This window comes from Ceratotherium simum, chromosome 1, assembly GCF_057802395.1.
Source record: "Ceratotherium simum simum isolate JZ-2026a chromosome 1, ASM5780239v1, whole genome shotgun sequence".
In the NCBI taxonomy this organism is placed as follows: domain Eukaryota; kingdom Metazoa; phylum Chordata; class Mammalia; order Perissodactyla; family Rhinocerotidae; genus Ceratotherium; species Ceratotherium simum.
Genome location: NC_141900.1, coordinates 42,320,440 through 42,340,843, shown reverse-complemented (window position 1 = coordinate 42,340,843; position 20,404 = coordinate 42,320,440). Strand labels below are relative to the sequence as shown.

Below are 20,404 nucleotides of genomic sequence, written 5' to 3'. Positions count from 1 at the left end.
AGAAAAAACTCATGTGTTCTTTGCACTGACAAACTGGATGCACAATCTGATCCCACCCCAGCCCTCTCTTGGCTATCATAGCCCATGTTAGCTTTCTCAGGCATGAGTCAGACACTGGTCCCTTGTGTCTACAAAAAAAAATCAAGGTCTCCAAGTGGTTTCATTGAAGTTCTTTTTCTAGAATGGGATAAAGAGAGAAGCAACTTGAACCTCTCCCATTTTCTCCAAAGAAAATTCTTTGTAAGACTACTTTCTCCAAAGAAGAACTTTATAAATGGTCTCCCCACCCCAAACTTTTTTTTTTGGTGAGGAAGATTAGCCCTGAGCTAACATCCGTTGCCCATCCTCCTCTTTTTGCTGAGGAAGATTGGCCCTGAGCTAACATCCGTGCCCATCTTCCTCTACTTTATATGTGGGATGGCTGCCACAGCATGGCTTGATAAGTGGTGCATAGGTCCGCTTTGGGATCCTGGACCGCAAACCCCGGGCCACCCGCGAGGTGGGGCGGGCGAACTTAACCACTAAGCCATTGGGCCAGCCCCTCCCCTCCCTTTTTATACCCACAATGTGAGTGAGAGTCAAGTGTCTGAACATTCTTCAGTCTGGTGTCTGCAGGCTATCACTTCTTACAGCCTGGGTCAAACCTTCATTTTAGCATCCTGATATATATCAATTGGTACAGCTAGGATATAGGTTTGTTTGTGTGTGACTGAGATGTGAAATAGGTTAACAAGATGGAATTTTATTTCTCTTATTTAAAACGTCCAACTCGGCACGATGGCTCTGTTTATCAGGGTCGTCAGGGGTTCGGGCTTTTTCATTCTTGTTAGTCTGCCATTCTGAGAGTGCTTTCCTCATCTACATGATCCAGGATAGCCACTATGTCTTCACTTCAGCCGCTGGGGAAGGGGTGTTGGGAAGGAGGAGGCATACCTCTTCCTTTAGCATGAACCAGAAATTATACACATCACTTCCATTCACATTCTATTGGCCAGAATCCGGCACATGGCAACACTTGGCTGCAACAGGGACTGGGAAACATGGTCTTTACTCTAGGCAGCCACGTGGGCCAGCTAAAATTTCTCTTACTGTGGAAGAAGGGGAGATGCATATTATGGTTCAACTAGCAGCCTATGCCACCCCATTCAACAAATATTGAGTATGAGTAATCTGTTATGGGATGTGAACTAAACTCACTTTAGAGGATTTGAAACTACTCATCCATATTTCTTCTTAATTTCACGAACACTATTTTTTTAAATTTTATTTTAAAGGGAATCCAAGGTCCTATTGGTCCACCTGGTCCTCAAGGGCCCCCGGGACAAGGCTTACCTGGTTCCAAGGTAACTTTCTAAATGAGAGCAGAGTTTGTATACCTATAGTCTAATTGCTGTTTTCTGGTCAGTCAGCAGCCAGTGCATTTAGAAGACAGCAGATGAAATGAACTTAAAAATCAGACATCTTTACTTAAAACAAAATGTTACTGATATTCTTAATGGTGTAGAAAATGTAATATGAATTCGTTATGCTCTTCAAATTTTTTATTTAGACAATCTTTATTTATTGTTTTCTTTATTCCTTTTACTTATGAGATCCTATTCTAGCAATTCAAGCAGTACTATCAGTAGAGGCTACCTGTGGGTTGTCTAATTTTCCTTCTCACCAATGCTCCCACAGTAGGTCCAGCCACTAAAACATGTAGTTAAAGACATGGAGTCAGAAATAACCTAATAAATAAAAATTTTCTATGAACTTGGGATTCAAATTAGCTCCTAACTTAAAACTACTATCTATCCCTTGCGGAGAGGCATGACACATTATTTAACTAGCTGTCCTTAATGTTGCTTTGACCAATCACTGTTAAATAAATACAATACTTCTCTGAGAGTACCCACCTTTGAGTACACTCCTTAGAGATTTCCACGTAAGAAGCAGCTCAATTAGAATCCAGTCACTGTCCTTGAGATTTTTGATTTGAGGCCCATGTTGAAAGCTCAGGTTGTTCTCTCTGGTTATGATATTGCTCTTGATTAGCGGTCACCTTGGCTTCTCATGTGTCAGTTTTAGTTGTTCTGGAATATAACTGCCTATCTTTTCCAGGTGGCCTCCACCGGGGCTCCTTAAAATCAATTTTGAGTGTGCTTCATAGCCTATATTTTAAGCCAGATCATTATATATTTCAAATTTGGTAAAAATCCATCCACGTGAAGGGATTTTAGGAAAATATACATATTTGCCTAGAATATATATATATATTTACATTTGAATATATATACATATACACACACACACATATATATATGAATTGAGCACATGAAACAGTTTTATCTTATTTTGCTGATATAAGACAGCTCTTAGGAGATCAAAGGCAGGAATATATTATGTTTATTTTGCTGCTATAGTCACATACTCTTCAAATACTCTTTCCTTACCAGGGAGAAGTAGGCCAGATAGGACCTACAGGTCCTAGAGGACCCGTGGGAATTGGAGTCCAAGGTCCAAAGGTGAGTTGACTATGTTGCTCAGGAGCATTTAGATAATTTACGTAGTATTATGTAAAGTTTATTTATCTCCAAATGCAACGCAGATCATGCATGTGTCGTCTGTTATTTCACCAGACTAGAATGTTTATTCAGAAAAGGGTCTGATGCTGAATATAGCTCTTACTGTTTAAGAAGAACCAAAATCTTAGTTTATTTTAATGACTGCTATTTGTTTGGTTTTTATGCATTTATTTATTAGTATCAGAGGCCCTCTTTTGGCACAGAGTGATTCTTTAAGAACATTATTTCCTGCTGTATTATAAAACAAAGCACCAGAATAGTAGGATTTCAGTAAAGGTTACTTCCCTTCTTTTGTTTTGTGGCTGGCTCCTTCTCATCTTTCAGGTCTCAGCTCAAAAGCTACTTTCTCAGGAATTCATTCCCTGAATCTAAAGTGTATCCACCCAACTCCTATCACCCAGTTATTGTATACCTCAGCACAGCACACTGTTTCCCTCGCTTTTACTGCTTATCTCAACTTGCATGTTTTTTGAATTACTTTTCATCTTGCTATACCCTCTAGAAATGCACTGCCCAGTATTGCAGCCACTAGCCACATGTGGTTATTGAATACTTGAAGTGTGGCTAGTATGAACTGAGATTTGTAATATACACAAGTGTAATATACACACTGGTTACAACACTTGGCACACAAAAGAATGTAAAGACTATCATTAATACATTTGTGCACTGATTACATATTAAAATTATGATGTTTCAGACATATTAGAGTGAATAAAATATTTTATTAGAATTATTCTAAACTGTTTCTTTTAGCTCTTTAAATGTGGCTGCTAGAAAAGTTGTAATTATATATGCAGCTAGCTTTATATTTCTCTTGGACAGCGCTGCTTCAATGGGGCAGGGATCTTGTTTTCTTGTTTATTATTGCATCCCCAGTTTTGGGGTCATGATAGGTACTCAATAAATGCTGTTGAATAATGAATGAATCCTTACTTCACCCTTCGCAATTTCTGTAACTCATCCTGATGGCATATAGGACCTGGCAAGCCACGCTGAGCGTTAAACTCCATCATTGTTCTGCTATCATTGTCATCGCTCTTATAAGTGTTTGTGTATTAGAAGAATATGTAAGACGTGGGTCTAAGAAGAATATACATGTTACATATACATAAACATAATTACAAGGGATATAAAATGTGTTAGTATGGTAATAATAGCTGCCATTTGTTGAATGGTTTTGATGTGCCTCACAATGTGCTAAGTGCTATGTATGACGTATAGATGTCTATACATATATGCAGTGTATATATATGTATATACACATATTAGGTCATATACATGCCAATCTCAGAGAGGCAATATAGAGTAATCAAGTTCAACAGTTAGACTACCTAAGTTCAAATCCCAGTCTTGTCACTAACTAAATGTGTAATCTTAAGCTTCTCTCACTTTAAAAAATGAAATATTTCAAACATACTCACTAGCGTAGAGAATAATACAAAGAACACCCATGTATTCCACAGCTCAGCTTTGTCAAATGTTAACATTTTGCCATATTTATTCTAGACATGTTTTTTAAGAAGCATTACAGCTATAGCTGGAGGCCTCTACCAGTGCTCCTCAATCCCATCATCCTCTCTTCTCTCCCCAGCCATAGTCATTATCATGGATTTGGTGTTTATCATTCTTTCAAAGTTTTTATAATTTTCCCACATATGTTTTTATCCATAAACCATATACTGCTTTTTTGTGTTCTTGAACTTTACATAATGTATCATTCTGCAAAATATTTATACTCAGCCTTACGTTTTTTTTTTTTTTTTTCCTATCCAAAATCATTTATTTCTTTTTTATTGTGGTAAAATATACACAACATAAAATTTACCATCTTAATCATGTTTAAATGTACAGTTAAATGGCATTAAGTACGTTCACACATTTCTTTCTTCGTAAAAATTTAGATAAGCGTTAAGAAAGGAAATTAAGGAAGAAAATACACATAGTGTGGATGCTATAGGAATCTAGCCACATTTATTCAATTGTGTACCCATGGGAAGGAATTGTGATAGAATAATTGATTCTTAGTTGCCTTTGGTCATTAAGAATGTTCAGAGAATATACAGAAACAAAAGAACATCCATATGGAGAAACTGTAGACAACACGCAGATGAGTATTTCTAAATAGAGCCTTACGTTTTATTTGTGTTTTATATGCCTCTAATTTATTCATGGTAGTCTATTGTATGAAAATATCTCATTTAAAATTTATCCATTTTCCTGTTGTTGGACATTTAAATTTCTTCCCATTTTTTGCCTCTGCCAACAATGCTGCCATAAAGATTCTGAGTTTCCTTTTGTGTAAGTCAGAGTACAAGTTCCTCACACTGGGAGATGATAAACAGCTACAAGTAGAATGGAAGATCACAGGGTATGCAAGTTAACTTACCTTCCTTCCAGCAACAGGTGACAATGCTCCTTTCTCTACATTCTTGCCAATATGAAGTATATAAAAATATATCTCATTGTTTTAATTTTTACTCGATAACCATTTGAACAGTTTTTGTGTGCTTAGTGGACCTTCAGCTTTTCTCTTTGGTAAATTCCTGTAGATATTCATTTTTTTGAGGTTGGGTGTCTGTTTCTTACTAATTGATAGTTCTATATATATCTGGATATCAATCCTTTGTTATTTGGGTTGCAAATACCTTCTCACAGGTGATGGCTTGTCTTTTTCCCTTTACATAGTGTAACTTTTAGTTTATGAAAGTTTTAAATTTTAATGTATTTCTATCCCTTTATGGCTTGGGCTTTTTGAACATTATTTAAAAACGTTTCCTGACTCCAAAGTCATAAAGATATTTTTATGCATTTTCCTCTGAAAATTTTGATGTTTTGGTGTTTTTTTGTTTAGGTCTTTAATCCACCTGGAATTTATTTTGTGTATAGGGCAACACAGGCATCTATTTTTCTCCCCTGTAGATAACCGGATGTACCAGCACCAGTTATTGACTAGTTCATCTTTGCCACACTGATTTGTAATACCAGCTGTGTCATATGTCAAGTTCCTATATTTGTGAGGATCAATGCCCGAGCTCTCTATTCTGCTCCATTTGTCTGTTTATATCTCAGTGCTGTTACCTGTCTTGATTACAATAGATTGATAATAAGTGTTGTCATTGATAGGGAAAATACTCTTATCTTCTTCTTTCTTGGTTATTCTTGATTCTAACATATACATTTTAGAATTGGCTTGTCAAATTTGACAAAATATCCCATTGGGGTATCCCACTAGGATTGCATTGAATTTTCAGATTAAATAGTGAGTCTTTCAAACCACAGAGTAAAATTGTCTAATTTTTCAGAAAAATATTTGTCATTTTATCCTTAAAGATCTTCTACTTTTTTTTTTTTTTGTGAGGAAGATCAGCCCTCTGCTAACATCTGCCAATCCTCCTCTTTTTTTTTTTTTTTTTTGGTGAGGAAGACTGGCCCTGGGCTAACATCCGTGCCCATCTTCCTCCACTTTATATGGGACCCTGCCACAGCATGGCCCGCCAAGCGGTGCATCGGTGCGCACCTGGGATCCGAACTGGCAACCCCGGGCCGCTGCAGAGGAGCGTGCGCAACTTAACCGCTTGCGCCACCGGTCTGGCCCCAGATCTTCTACTTCTTTAGTTTAAAAGGTACCTTGGAGAAATTTTTGCTATTGTGAATTGTTTTATTTTTTCTACATCGTCTAACTAGCTATTACAGTCTATAGGAAAAGTATTGTTTTGTTATATTGATTTTGTACGCAACCCCTTATAAAAATCTATTATTTTGAATTGTTTACAAAGTCTCTTGCTTTTTTACTCCCTGTGTACATAATCATATTGTCTGAAAATAAAAACAGTTTTACCTATCCCTTTTTAGTTCTTTTTCTTATTCATCTTTTACCATTTTACACTGCTAGGATCTCCAGTGCAATGTTTAAAGGAAGTGACTTCAAAGAAAGTGCTTCTAAAATTTCACTTTTAAATGTGACAGTTGCTGTAGGTTTTTGATAGACACCTTCTATTAGGTTAAGGTAATTGCTTTCTGTTTCAGTTGTTCCAAAAGTTGCTTATTAATCATAAATGAGTATTGGATTTTATCAGATTCTGTACCTATTAAGATAATTATATTGTTTTTCCCTTTGAACTTGTTAATATGGTGTATTTAAATTCCAGAGTTTTTAGATGTTGAACCATTCTGGCATTCTTGAGATAAACCCAACTGATTGTGATGTATAGTTTTTTCTGATAATAATTCAATGACTAATCTTTATTTAGGATTTTTGCATCCATTTTAAATGACTCTATTTATTGCATGATTGACATACATACAATAAAAGCACATGAGTAGTGTACAATTTGATAAGTTTTGACATATGTCTATGTTCTTGAAGCCATCATTACAACCAAGATAATAAAAGTATTCATCACTCCCAAAAGTTATTATGTGTTCCTTTGTAATACTGTCCTTCCATCCCTCCCTAACTTCTCTTATCTCTACTGGTCTGCTTTCCATAGATCTGCTTTCCATTCATCTGGTAACCATCGATCTGCTTTCTGTCATTATAGATTAGTTTGCATTTCTTAGAATTTTATATAAGTAGAATAATATACTATATATGCTTTTTTTAAGTCTTTTTTTTACTCAGCAAAATTATTTTGAGATCCACGTTAACATGTATGAATAGTTTGTTCTTTATTATTAAATAGTCTTCCATTGTATGGATATACCACAATTTGTTCATCCATTCATCTGTTGATGGAAATTTTGGTTGTTTCCAGCTTTTGGATATGATAGATAAAGCTGTTATAAACATCTATATACATGTCTTTGTATGAACATATGTTTTTATTTTTCTTGGGTAAACAGCTAGGAGTGAAATGGCTGGGTCATATGGTAGGTATCTGTTTAGATTTTCAAAAAACTGCCAAATTGGTTTCCAAAAAAGTCTTTATTTTGTCTACACTTTCACTGGGAATGGAATTTTAGGTCGATGGCTTTTTCTTTTTCTTTTAGTACTTTCAAGATGTTGTTCTACTGTCTTCTCACTTTCATTGTTTCTGATGAGAAATCTGTTGTCATCTATACCTTTGGTTCTCTACATAATATATCTCTTTTCCCTGGCTACTTTTGATATTTTTCCCTATATCACTGGTTTTGAGCCATGTGATTATAACGTGCCTTAGTTTAGTTTTCTTCATTTTTCTTGTGCTTGGAGTTCATTGATCTTCTTGAATCTATGGGTTATTGATTTCATCAAATTTGGAAAATATTAAGCCAATATTTCTTCAAATATTTCCTATCCTCTGCCTTCACCCAGGGAACTCCAATTTTACTGAAATTTGGATGCATGAAGTTGTCTCACAGTTCACTGATGCTCTGCTCATTCTTTTTCAGTCTCTTTTCTCTCTGTGTTTCATTTTGGATAGTTTTTATTGTTATATCTTTCAGTTCATTAATCTTTTCTTCTGTGGTATCTAATCTGCTTTTAATTCTATCCAGTGTATCTTTTATCTCATTCTTTGCAATTTTCAACTCTAGAAGTTCAATTTGTGTCCTTCTATATCTTTCATGTCTTTATGTAACATGTTTCAACTTTCTTCTAGTTTCTTGAACATATGGAATGCAGTATAATAACTGTTTTAATGTCCTCATCTACTAATTCTATCACCTGCGTCATTTTCTGGGTCAGTTTTTTCTGCTTTTTTGCATGCTTGATAATTTTTGGTTGGATGCCAAATGTTGTGAAATTTACCTTTCTTGGTGCTGGATATTTTTGTGTTCCTATAAATATTTTTGTTCTTGGTTGCTTTTAATTACTTGAAACTAGTTTTAGCCTCTTGGTTTTTCTTTAAGATTTTATTAGATAGGGCAAGAGCAGCATTTAGTCTAGAGTTAACTTTTCCCCACTATTGAGGCAAGACACTTTTTAGAACTCTAATCTATGCCCTCAAAATTGTGAGGTTTTCTTTCTTGCAATTGGGAACAGGCACTATTTTTGGCCTGCTCTCAGTTCTCTCTAATGCTTTCAGTTAGTTGTTTTCCTGGCCTTGAGTAGTTTTTTTCACACTGTGCTAATCAGTATGCACCTGAATACTCGAGGGGGATGCTCAGCAGGTCTTCATAGTTCTCTTTGTAACTCCTTCCTCTCTGGGAATCTATTCTGTGAGTTTTTGATACTTTGGCTTACCCAGATTCCTACCTTTGTCTCCTCAAATTAGAGAGACTTCTAAGCTTTCCCTGGGTTCTCTCTCCCTGCACCAAGACCTGGAAACTTTATCCGGATAGTAAACTGGGGAAATTACAGCGTTCATCTAATTTGTTTCCTCTCTCTCAGGTATTGTTGTCCTTCATTATTTTATGTCTAATGTCTTGAGAGATATTGTTTCATATATTTTATCTGGTTTTTCAGTTGTGTCAGGCAGGAAATTAAGTCTGGTCCCTATTCTCCATTTTGACTGGAAGCATAAGTTACATCTATTTTCATAGATAGACTGGTCTATAATTTAGTTTATTTGTCTTGTTATTGTGTGATTTTTAATCAAGATTTTACTAGCCTCATAAAATAAATTGGGTAGACTTTCCTCTTTTTCAGAACTATTTGTATAAGAAAGGGAATATCTGTTCTTCAAAGGTTTAAAAATATGGTAAGCTTTGACTGTAAAACCAACTAAACCTGTGATCTTGGAGGGAGAGGAAGTTAGAGACTTTGGATTACTGATTCAATTTGTTTACTGGTATTGGTGTATAGCTTGTCCATTCCTTCTTATGTAATTTATATTTTTCTTGAAGATTATCTATTTATTAATGTTTTCCAATATATTTGTTTGAAATTGCCACAGAAATTTTCTATGATTTTTAGAATCTTTACTATGTATAAAGTTATATCTCCTTTTAATTCCTAATACTATTTATTTGTGCCTTTTCTTTGTTTTTGCTTTTTTTTTTTTGGTGAGGAAGATTGGCCCTGAGCTAACATCTGTGCCCACCTTCCTCTATTTTTTATGTGGAACACCACCACAGCATGGCTTGATGAGCGGTGTGTAGGTCTGTGCCTGGGATCTGAACCTGCAAACCCTGGGCCACTGAAGCAGAACACGCAAATTCAACCACTATGCCACTGGGCTGGCCCCAGTGCATTTTCTTTTTTAATATTAATCATTCTTGCTAGAAGTTTATTTTATTAGTTTTTTTAAAGTATTACCTTTTAATTTTGTTACCCTTCTTACTTTTTATTTTCAAGTTTGTTATTCTCTGCTCTCATCCTTATCATATCCTTCTACTTATTTTTAGGTTACTGTGCTTTTTATTTTTACTAGCGTTTTTTTAGCTTAGTTGAAATGACTTTCAATTATTTTTAATATTTTTTGCTCTTAATAAATGCAGTAAGGACACTTTTATATTGTTTGAATGTTTTAAAGAACTTATTCTTAATAATAAATTAACTTGAAAGGAAGTAGAATTATTGTATATTAGAGCTGGAAGTGATGTTAGGGCCCCTTTCATTTCACTTTTACATTAGTTTCTTAGGGTTGCTGTAACAAAGTACGACAAACTGTGGCTTAACATAACAGAAATTTATTGTCTCACAGTTCTGGAGGCTAGAAGTCAAAAATCAGGGTGTCTGCAGGGCCATGCTTCCTCCAAAACCTGTAGGGAAGAATCCTTTCATGCTTATTCTTAGCTTCTGGTACAGGCCATGTATCCTTGGCATTCCTTGGCTCGCAGCTGCATCACTCCAATCTTTGCCTCTGTCGTCACATGGTGTTCTCCCTCTGTGTCTGTCTTCACATAGTGTTTTCGTCTTCTTATAAGGATACCCATCATATCGGATTAGGGCCCACCCCAATGACCTCATCTTAACTTGGTTACATCTGCAAAGACCCTATTTCCAAATAAGGTCACATTCATAGGTACCAAAACTTAGGACTTCAACATATCTTTTTGGGGGTCACAATTCAACCCATAACAACATAATTCAAAACTGAGATCCAGAGAGGTCAAATAACTTTCCCAAGGTCAAAGACTTTAATGACTATTAATTACTATTCAGATTTCTCCGCTTAGAGGCTGTACTCAGACACTATAAGATATATCCAAATGCAAGTTCCTCAAAATGGAGGTGCATGATTTTATTTCTGGGAAATAAAATCTTTGCTCATCCACCAGGGGGAGCCAGGCTCAATAGGGGTTCCAGGACAGCCAGGAGTACCAGGAGAAGATGGAGCTGCAGGGAAGAAGGTAACACTATGTTTTTCATATTACTGAAGTAAAACGTATTGAACCACACTGATATCTTGGTCCTGCAGGAGCTCAAATTAAACCATCCAGGACAAATTTAGTCTTTTTAAGAAAAAATTTCCTACAACTCTAAATTTCCTTTTTCATTTACTTCAGATAGAAAGAGCACCAATTCAAAGGCTGAGTGGTATCTTATGCCCTCTGCCTTCTCTCTGGTGTTTTGGCCATGGCGTCCTCCAGTGACCTAGTCCCTTTGGGATTCCTGGAAAGCATTTTAATTTAAACTTAGAGAAAAACACTTTTTCTTTCTTCCAGAAGGAGAGTCTGTAAATGCATTCAGGAAGTAAGGCCATTGTAAAGATTTCCTGAAGTATTTTGAGTTGACATTTGAAATACTCATTTTTCGCTGTAAGTAGTGAAAAACAGCAGATGGAAAGGCTGAAGGTCTTTAAAAAAACAAAACAAAACAAAACCACCAAATGTGAATGAAAAGCCAAAGGAAAGTGAGCTTATTTCTTTGGAAATTGGCTGAGAAATTGGACTTTTTCATGATATTTCAGCTGCTCTAAGCTAAACTGGAGTTTGAAATTAATTTATTCAAGTTGGTAAACTTCCAACTAATTTTGAGACCAGAGTGAAGGTCTGGTCTGTTTCAGAGGGTCTCAGCAGAGAATCCACTGGCTGTAAAAGAAGACAAAGTGGGCTTGTACAAACTGTTTATGGAAGGTCAGCTAAGACATTAGTGTCATTTCCTCTAGGGGGAAGCAGGGCTTCCCGGAACAAGAGGCCCAGAAGGACTCCCTGGAAAAGGACAACCTGGCCCCAAGGTATGGAATTGACAGAGTGTTGGGGGAAGCAGACTGTCTGTGCTCTGGTCCTGATATTAAGGAGCCAACTTAGGAGAAATTTGATTGTTATTCTTGCTATGTCAAATGTGTTTACTTCTGGCTTAAAATTATGGATACTAGCTTGTGAGCTTTTGGAGGACTGCAAGTATGTATTATTCATTTTTATTTTCTTAAGATCTGTCATAAGACCCAGCTTATAGGAAGAGTTTAACACATGTTTTCTCAATAAATGGCCAGATTGACATTCTAAAAACACATAGGAAAGGAAAAGACTTGAGATACATCCTTGAGACTTGAAAGTCCGTAAATTTTCTTCACGTTCATAGAATCTCACACAGTAATAAGAAATATCACCTGTTAAATGACAGTTTCACTTGTACAACTTGGCATAAATTTATTTTACACATTGTAGAAATGCTAGTTGAATAACATCGTTATATGTCAAGATAAGAATATCCAAATTTATCCATAAGACCATTAGTGACATAACCTACAGCCTCTAAAGTGCCAGATGTTCCTGATGTTTTTAAAAAGTCATCAATGCCCATATTAAGATTCTGAAGAATTATGTATGAGTAAAAAATAAAGTCTGTATACTTATTAGTGTTCTAGTTATAATTGTACTAAAATAGTAACTGATAACTTAAGAAGTCTGTCTTGTGAAAATATTCGCTAAAATTGAGTCCTTACCCTTAAATGTGAGAATTTGAAATTTAAATATATGTGTAGAATTTTAAACATTTTTGTTTATTGACTTACCAGACTATGAGATCCTTTTATTGTGGGGGAGGGGAGGTATATGGACAGAGACTATCTTTTTTAACATCACGCAAAAATACTTTTAGAAATTCTTGCCTACTAATATTCAGGAGAACTAATGTTTTCTAGAATATGCTTTTGGAAAAGAGACCCTTGGAGTTAATAATTGAAGCTTTAAGAATGAATGATATATCTGAGAGAGTTGAGGTTTGAATTCCATGGTGTGCAGAGCTGGAGAAAGAACATTCAGAACAGCACGAAGATGAGCACAATAGTTACACGGCAGGGAAACCAAAGACAAAGAGTTTCAAGAGGAAAGCAATGGGTGGTGTCAAATGCCACCAACAGAGCAAGGAGAATGTGCATTGGAAAGAGAGGCCCCTGGATTTGTAGCTTTTAGCTGACTTGTGGCTTATGGAAGGCTGTTGAAGAAGAGTGGTAGGAATATGTTACATAGTACAGGCATGCTATCGCTCAGTGCTGGCACTTTATTACATTTAGTTGGGTTCCTGCTGTTGTCTTCCGGGGAGATTTATGTCAACAAGTTACATTTGGTAGTGAATGGAAGAAAACAAATAGTTGTGGTTAGATTTTTGTCTCTATTGGCAAATGATAGTGATATTTGGACATTCAACTGTTATTTTTTTATTACCTGGGTCCCCGCTCTCCGTTAGTATGGACCATGGAGAGTTAATTACCTCTTTGTAGACCCCTAGAGGGGAGGTCACTTCTTCTTCTTAGTGGAGTGTCTGCATTGCTGATGACCTTGGTATAGTCCAGTGGTTTTTAAGGTGTAGTCCCTGGACAGTAACATCAACATCACCTGGGAACATGTCAGAAATGCGAATTCTTGGGTCCCAGTGCAGACCTACTAAATCAGAAAATCTGGATGTGGGGCCCAGCAATCTGTGGGCTAATAAGCCCACAGGCGATTCTGATGCAAGCTCAGGTTTAAAAACCTTTACGTCATACATGTTTAACTGGTCTCAGCTGCAAACCCCCAGGAGTTATTCCTTTGTTGAGCTGGGCACACACTTGGATATGGTGCCTTGCTGTTGAGCCCTAGTTTAAGAATAGTTTTGTAATGCTCTGAAGCTTCTGGTTGAAGGTAACAAAAGTCTTTTGAGGGAGCATTGGTGTACACAACTAGGCTGGAGAACAGCCAGTAGGCAGTTTCTAGCTCTGCCCCCGGTTAATGCTCACACATCTTTCTACCAATAGAATTATTGGTCTCCTTTGGGAGAAAGAGCTAGACTCCCCACTGAGGAAGAAGTGGGGCTGGATTTGAAAAATGTCTCATTTTATGTTTTGAAAGTGAAATAGCATGAAAGCTGAAAACCAGTATGAAAAAGCACAGATAGCTCTCTTTTCTGAACGTGTGAATGTCTCAGAATCATCTGTTAATAGACCAAGGGTACAAGAGAACTGTAAATTCAAATAAAAGTCCCCAAAGAAAGATACTGAACTTAGATTTTTAAAAATATTAAATCATATTGAATAAATGGCGAAGACTGAACAATTCTGAAGTCATCCAATCTGTTCAAGAACACTGACAAACCCTGTACAAGTGAGCTGGGCTTGGGGCACATCGCTTTACAATTGGTATTAGTTGAGAATCTGGCCCTGATATGGTTATTATAAGATTAAAGAGGGTTTGTTAATTCAACAACTATATTTTTATAATTATTTTGACAGGGTGATGAAGGAAAGAAAGGGAGCAAAGGAAATCAAGGACAGAGAGGATTTCCGGGGCCTGAAGGGCCAAAGGTATGTGTCATATATTCTCATTTATACTTTGGGAAGATTGGAATTGTGTCTGGTCTTAATAGAATATTAGATTTCTACTGCAAATTTGATTCCCTGTTTCCTTCTCAACAAGTACAAAACAAAAACCCCTAAATGAAAAAGGCTTTAGAAAATATACTATTCCAGACGGTAATAGAATGGAATAAAGAGATTGCGTAATTACGTAATCTTCATTGGAATATTTATGCTTCTAAGAAAGAATCTGTATGTCAATTCTCTCTAATAACCACCAAATACTCAGAATTGGGATAAAGTTAGGACCATAGGACATACCAATTCTCTATCATCTTGTTTTTCTGAACTACAGAAAAGTCCTGGATGGAGAGGCAGCACAGTGATGATGAGGAGCAGGGCTTCAGAGGGCAGGAGAATGGGAATCCCATCCTGCTCCCTCTGGAACCTTCCGGGCCAGTCACTTCAAGCATAAAAGAAACTAATAATAGTATCCATCTCACAGGGTTGTTGTGGGGACTAGAAGAGTTAATAAAGCACTTAGCACACTTCCTGGTATGTAAAAAGTGTTCACTACATGGAGTTACTCAGAGAGAAAAAAATCAATACCGTGAAATGGAAAGTAGGGGATATACGTCCTAATAAACTGCCCAAGACAGGGTGCAGAGGAAAGAAATGAAGGAAACTGTGAGACATGCGATCAGGTATGTGTCCTGAATTAGCAGGAGAGAATATTGAGGTCATTTGGATGTGTCATGAAACAGAAATGGCAAATCTAAGAGAGTTCAGGCCTCTAGGAAGATGCTAGTTGTAAGAAAGAGACAAGGAGTATGTTCAAGCACCAGACTATTAAAAAACAACTGAAAAAAAAAAGGTACTGGCAAGATAACAGAAGGTACAAAACAAAGCATCCTGTGTAGACCAGTGATTCTTCAACTTCAGTGTCCATCAGGATCATCCGGGGAGCTTGTTACAAATTCCTATTTCTCAGCACCATGCCCAGGGATCTGGATTTAGTAGGTGAATGGGTCCGAGGAATCCGCATTTCTTAAATAAGTGCCCTCTGCTGCAGGAAGTTCAAGGAGCACATGATGAGAAATGCCACTATATGAGAAACGTGTTGTGTTAGTATTAATAAGAGTGATTACTCTTTATATCTTAGTTCCTTTATTTCAAAGTGAATATTTTTCTGTATTTTGAAATAAAGCTTTTTTTGATGAAGAATTAACATATTTTAAAGCACAATCACACCTTAATACACGGTCTTGAGAAGAATTGTATACTTTCTATGTATATAATTTTGTATTTTGAAAGTAATTGGCCTCTTTTTTAAATAAGAAGTAGAATAGATTAAATATAGAAGCATAATTTTGCTTACCCTGGTTTTAGTGAAAATTTTAACAGGTTAATATTTTATTCCTTTGCCATAGGATTAAATAGGGGGGATTTCTGTTGGCAGAATCCTGGCCGTGTCATGCGCCATTGCCTTATAGGTTTGAATTAAGGATTGGCACATACATGCGTTGGTATAATCTGGACCCCAGTAGACGAGAGTGCTCAGCCTGTCGGTAATATTGGGTGATCAGCACAGCGATAGGCCAACTCAGGGCTGGAGTCATTACAGGTGAATCTGATTGATGGAGTCCCTCCTGGAGGAAGCAGGAGGACCAAATGGGCAGCTCACCCTATTGAAAATAGTTTACTCTCTAAGGCAGGGGGAGGCAAATTTTTTGGTAAAGGTATAAGTAGTAAATATTTCAGGCTTGCGAGCCAAGAGGCAAGATTAAGGATATTATGTAGGCACTTATATAAGAATCATTTAAGAAAGTGAAAACTGTTTTTAGCCCGTAGCTGTACAAAACCAGGAGACAGGCAGCATTTGGCCTGCCGGTTGCAGTTTGCCTCACCTACTCTAGATCACTAGTTCCCAAACTGTTTGCTTACAAATCCCTACTAGTAAAGAAAATCTTGATCATACTTCAATATAAGTTTGTTTGTTTATTTATTTTTAATTGTAATTTTTATTCATAAATGATCATACTAACATATGTTATGAGATTTACATAAACAATTAGAATTTCAAAAGATGAGATAAAAATATATAGTATAGCCCTAATATTTTCTTCTAATATCCCAAATGGGTCATTTTGAACACCTCTTGGGATGTGTGCATCCTCTTTTAATGCCAATTGCTTTGCATAGTGTTTTTAAGTGCAGTAGTGGTACCTATATCAGAATCACCAGAGGTGCCTTATGAAAATTTATACTTCTAGACCCAGCCCCCAGATCTATTGAATGAAAATCTCTGGGGCTGAAACCCTGGACTCTGTATTTTACCAGATTCCTCTGATGATTTCCTCTACTCCCCCAAATTTGAGAATAACTTGTCTAGAACCAGGTAGGACAGAGATATTGCTTGTTGTTCCAGATTCAGTCTTTATCGAGACTCAGTATTGAGATACCAAAAAAAGAGAGAAATGTTTTAATTTTTCTATTTGAAATTTCATGACTGTTTTTTTTGTTTTTTTTTTTTTACCATAAACTCTCTACTTTTAGAAAGGAATGTGAGATAGCATACAATGGAAGACTGATATACTGTCGGACATAAAATAAAATAACAAAAGAAAAAGTTATAAACTGGAATGAATATTATTTATCTACTAAGTGTACTCAAAACCTTATGCTGAAGATAATTGCTATAACTGAACAAATATTTCCCTCTGAGCTTCCAGGCATGTAACACAAAAGGGAAGCACCATGAACTGCATAATTTTATTAGCTAATAAAAGGATGCACAAGAGATAAAAATTTCCTAATACTCAGGAATTAATTGAATGCATTTATTAAGGCACTGAAATCTTAATCATCAGTAACTTTAGTAGTGGCTTAACAAAGATGCTCAAATATTTTCACATTGGTCTGTGAAACAGACAGTATTTTAAAATACTGGAAAGACATTTGTATGTTTTTCCTAATATAATTCCTGTATATGGTTTCTTTGCTTGAAATGTAATGAGTATTTTGCTCATTTTTTAGGGTGATCCGGGGATTATGGGCCCTTTTGGGATGCCTGGAGCGTCAATTCCTGGACCACCTGGGCCAAAGGTGTGCATTCTTGGGAGTATTTTTTTCTTTCACTTGGATCTTTGGCAGCTGGAGGGGGGAAGAAATTCATGATACCAGTCAGTGAACTAGAATTTTAGTTTTGGAAGAACTCCAAGATATTATCTAGTTCTATTATCTGATATCTCACAATTAAGCAAACTAAGGGCCAGCAGCAAACTTAAGATTTGAAACCAAATTTCTTGCTCCTGGTCTTGAACTTGTCACTTCACTTTGAACCACCTCTTCCGAATCCTAGACCCTAATACAGGTAAGAATTTATTGCATTTATTTAGAAGAATCTGCTAGGATTTATAATCAGAGTGTCTGGCAGAAAAGAAATCCACTCAGATTTAAGAGCATTCCTAGACATTCTTAAAGTCTAAATATTTGAGTCTAAAGAGCCACCGATTATTTCAGTGGTCTTTCTCTAAAGAGTGGTAGTAGTCTTTACTGACAGGTTTAATTTGCTTAGGATTTGAAATTGCCTTTAAATATACTAGAGGAACGTACTATCTCAAGATCTGAGACCCTTTACAAATTGGCCAATTGCTTTTTTGCTCTGTGCCATTATGGTTTCTCATGCAACCTAAAGTCTGAAACTGAGCATTATTTGAAATGTACAGGGAGATAGAGGAGGACCTGGGATGCCTGGATTTAAAGGAGAACCTGGAATTGCTATTCGAGGACCAAAGGTATGCTTTACTCCTGTTTTTTTTTCTGTATGTGACAGAAGTGAAAGGAGATTTAATGCCTAAGAAGTTGATGATTGAGATTGCTCTGCTCGCAGTCTCTTCGTTGATGAACTCAGATGGAAGAATGCACTATTCCCTCTTCTAAAAATCAAGCCGTCAGATCATTTATTTTTCATAAATGTGGGGGATGATAGCTCCTAAATTTTTGCTGACCAAACAGTTGTTCAAAAATGCTCTTTTTGTAATGTCTGTGATATAAGAGATGATATGCCTCTAGCCTCTTTCATTTCAATATTAATGGCCCATGTATCTCTTCCGCAAAACATTGTCCAAAAAGTTTATGTTTGGAAGCTTTATGGAATCAAATTTCTCTGCTTTGTTATTCATCTTTCAGGGTTATTTTAAATGAAAATGCAAATAATTATAGGAGAAGACAGCTTTAAGTAATCATATCTATTTTTGTATGGCAACAAAGCTCCATTTCCCTCCTCACACAAAACCCAGCATCGCAGCACAATGTAACATCCAGATGTCAACAAGCACATCCCTGTTTCTGAGAACAGGCTGTAGGACTCCATAATCGGCACTTACTAAATGAAGAGCATGTTGTTATGTAGCCTGGAAGCTGGCTTTATTTCTATCAGTCTGTCTCTTCTAGATAAAAGGGTTCAAGTACTAACATCAGTGATTTTCAAACTTCAAAAAAGAAAACTTAGAACCATCTGTGAAATATAATGCAGAACCTGTTATATACTGGTGTAAGTTGTTGTTCTTCTTGAAGGTTGAGGGAGGATCCTGACCTCGGCATCCGTGCTAGAGTGATAATCTCATTTACTGGGGGCAGAGGAAGTTCTTGGAATGTGGACTTTCAAGCTAAAACAGACAAAGTCCTGGGCAAACCAGAGCAAGATGGTCACCCCATTCCCGAGACCTTGAGGCACGTGGGAGCCCACGTTATGTACGATTCAAGGATGAAATTCTAAATTTCCTAATGTTAAACCTACAGATATGACCTCCATCAAGAACATTTGGGTGATGATTTTTGTGTTGTTGGATAACTTCCTGAATCTGTGTATTCCTAGTTCCATGATTTAAAGTTACTTCTATTTATACTATTCTTTACAATAGAAATAAAATCCAATTAAATGTGCGGCTGGGGTTTATAAGCCCCACCTGCTTTCTACTGGTCATTATTGGACATTGTTAGTGATGGTATTTAAAGTTACTTGCTTCTTCACTCCAAGCATTTTTCTAATCCCTTGGCCTCTAATGATGCTCTTTCTGCCATTCTTCCGTAATGCATTGTTTTTTAAGCTCTTGGAGGGTTAAATGTCTGATGGAAGTTTTGACACATGAATTCAGTTTTGTGTATTATTTCAGGGAGCTCCCAGATCCCCCCTAAAGCCTGTTTCTAAACACCAGATTAAGATTTCTGCCCTAATTTCTACTGAATGAGAGAAACACTTCACAGTGAATCACTCCGCAGGACATTTTCTTGAATCCAGTGCAGAAAGGCCAAGTGGCAAAATTCCACCTATAAAAATATTATGGGGAGTCCAAAATAAAAATATGAAGAAGAACACTGCCCCTGTCCCCATCTCTTGATAGTTCCTATTAACATTAGAAGTAACAAGCTAACTGAAATTTTGCAGGGGAGAGGACAAAGATCTCAAGGGAAAAAGTGTTTGTAAACTGTGAATGTTTGAATGTTTTTCCCTCCAGTGTGGGTGCCAGAGGATAAATAATAGCAGCTGCTGGTAATTTGTTATAGGCTTGGAACTTAAAAATAAAAACTGAAAGTGAATTTTGATTCCAATTTTCTTTTCCTTTCAACTTAACCAAGGAGCAGTTACCGCTTTGTTTTGTTGTTGGCCCACTCCTTGTGTCAGCATGTCTCCAGGAGAGAAAGAGGGGTCTTATTTTGGCACACATCCCATACTCCCATGTGGAATGTTTAGAGCTTTGACCTTAAACATATCTGCAAGAGCATAACAAATTGCTTCTGAGAAGTGACCAGTGAGTTCCCTGTCGTTGGGGATACACCAAAATTCATCTCTCCTGAAGACCTTGTTTTCACTGTCATAAAACTTTTTAAGAGATCATCTTGTGTTTTTGTTGATGATAAATAGTACATTAAGATTTTATAAGTGGCCACATGTTTTCTGAAGTAGGTTAACCACATGAAACCAGTCTCTTAGATTTAATAGGAAAAAACAGCTGTTACGTTCATGGTTTTCAAAATAAATTTAACTTTATTATTGCTTAAAGGGCATGCAGATTTTTTTTTTTTTTCCAATCAGTCATTCATTTATAGAAGTAGAATTAGGAACAGTGTTTTGGAGTTGGATTTTGGGCAACATTGTGGCTTGGAGTAATGGCAATTTGATCTCAGTGTTTGCTTGCATGTAAGAAAAGTATTGAGAGTCTTGCTACTTTTTCCAATCTTGGAAAACAGAAGTCT

The 20,404-nt window shown here is 36.5% G+C and overlaps 1 protein-coding gene across 2 annotated transcripts in view; it reads left to right on the top strand.

Moving 5' to 3' along the window:
• Window positions 1-20,404, top strand: part of COL28A1 (collagen type XXVIII alpha 1 chain) — a 154,037-nt gene that overhangs the window by 62,642 nt on the left and 70,991 nt on the right. For both annotated transcript variants that reach the window (XM_087435021.1, XM_014788200.2), the window contains exons 16-22: window positions 1,275-1,343; window positions 2,436-2,504; window positions 10,710-10,781; window positions 11,540-11,608; window positions 14,084-14,155; window positions 17,183-17,251; window positions 17,875-17,943. In XM_087435021.1, coding sequence (XP_087291147.1) covers window positions 1,275-1,343; window positions 2,436-2,504; window positions 10,710-10,781; window positions 11,540-11,608; window positions 14,084-14,155; window positions 17,183-17,251; window positions 17,875-17,943 — 489 coding nt within the window. The remainder of the gene's footprint in view (window positions 1-1,274; window positions 1,344-2,435; window positions 2,505-10,709; window positions 10,782-11,539; window positions 11,609-14,083; window positions 14,156-17,182; window positions 17,252-17,874; window positions 17,944-20,404) is intronic.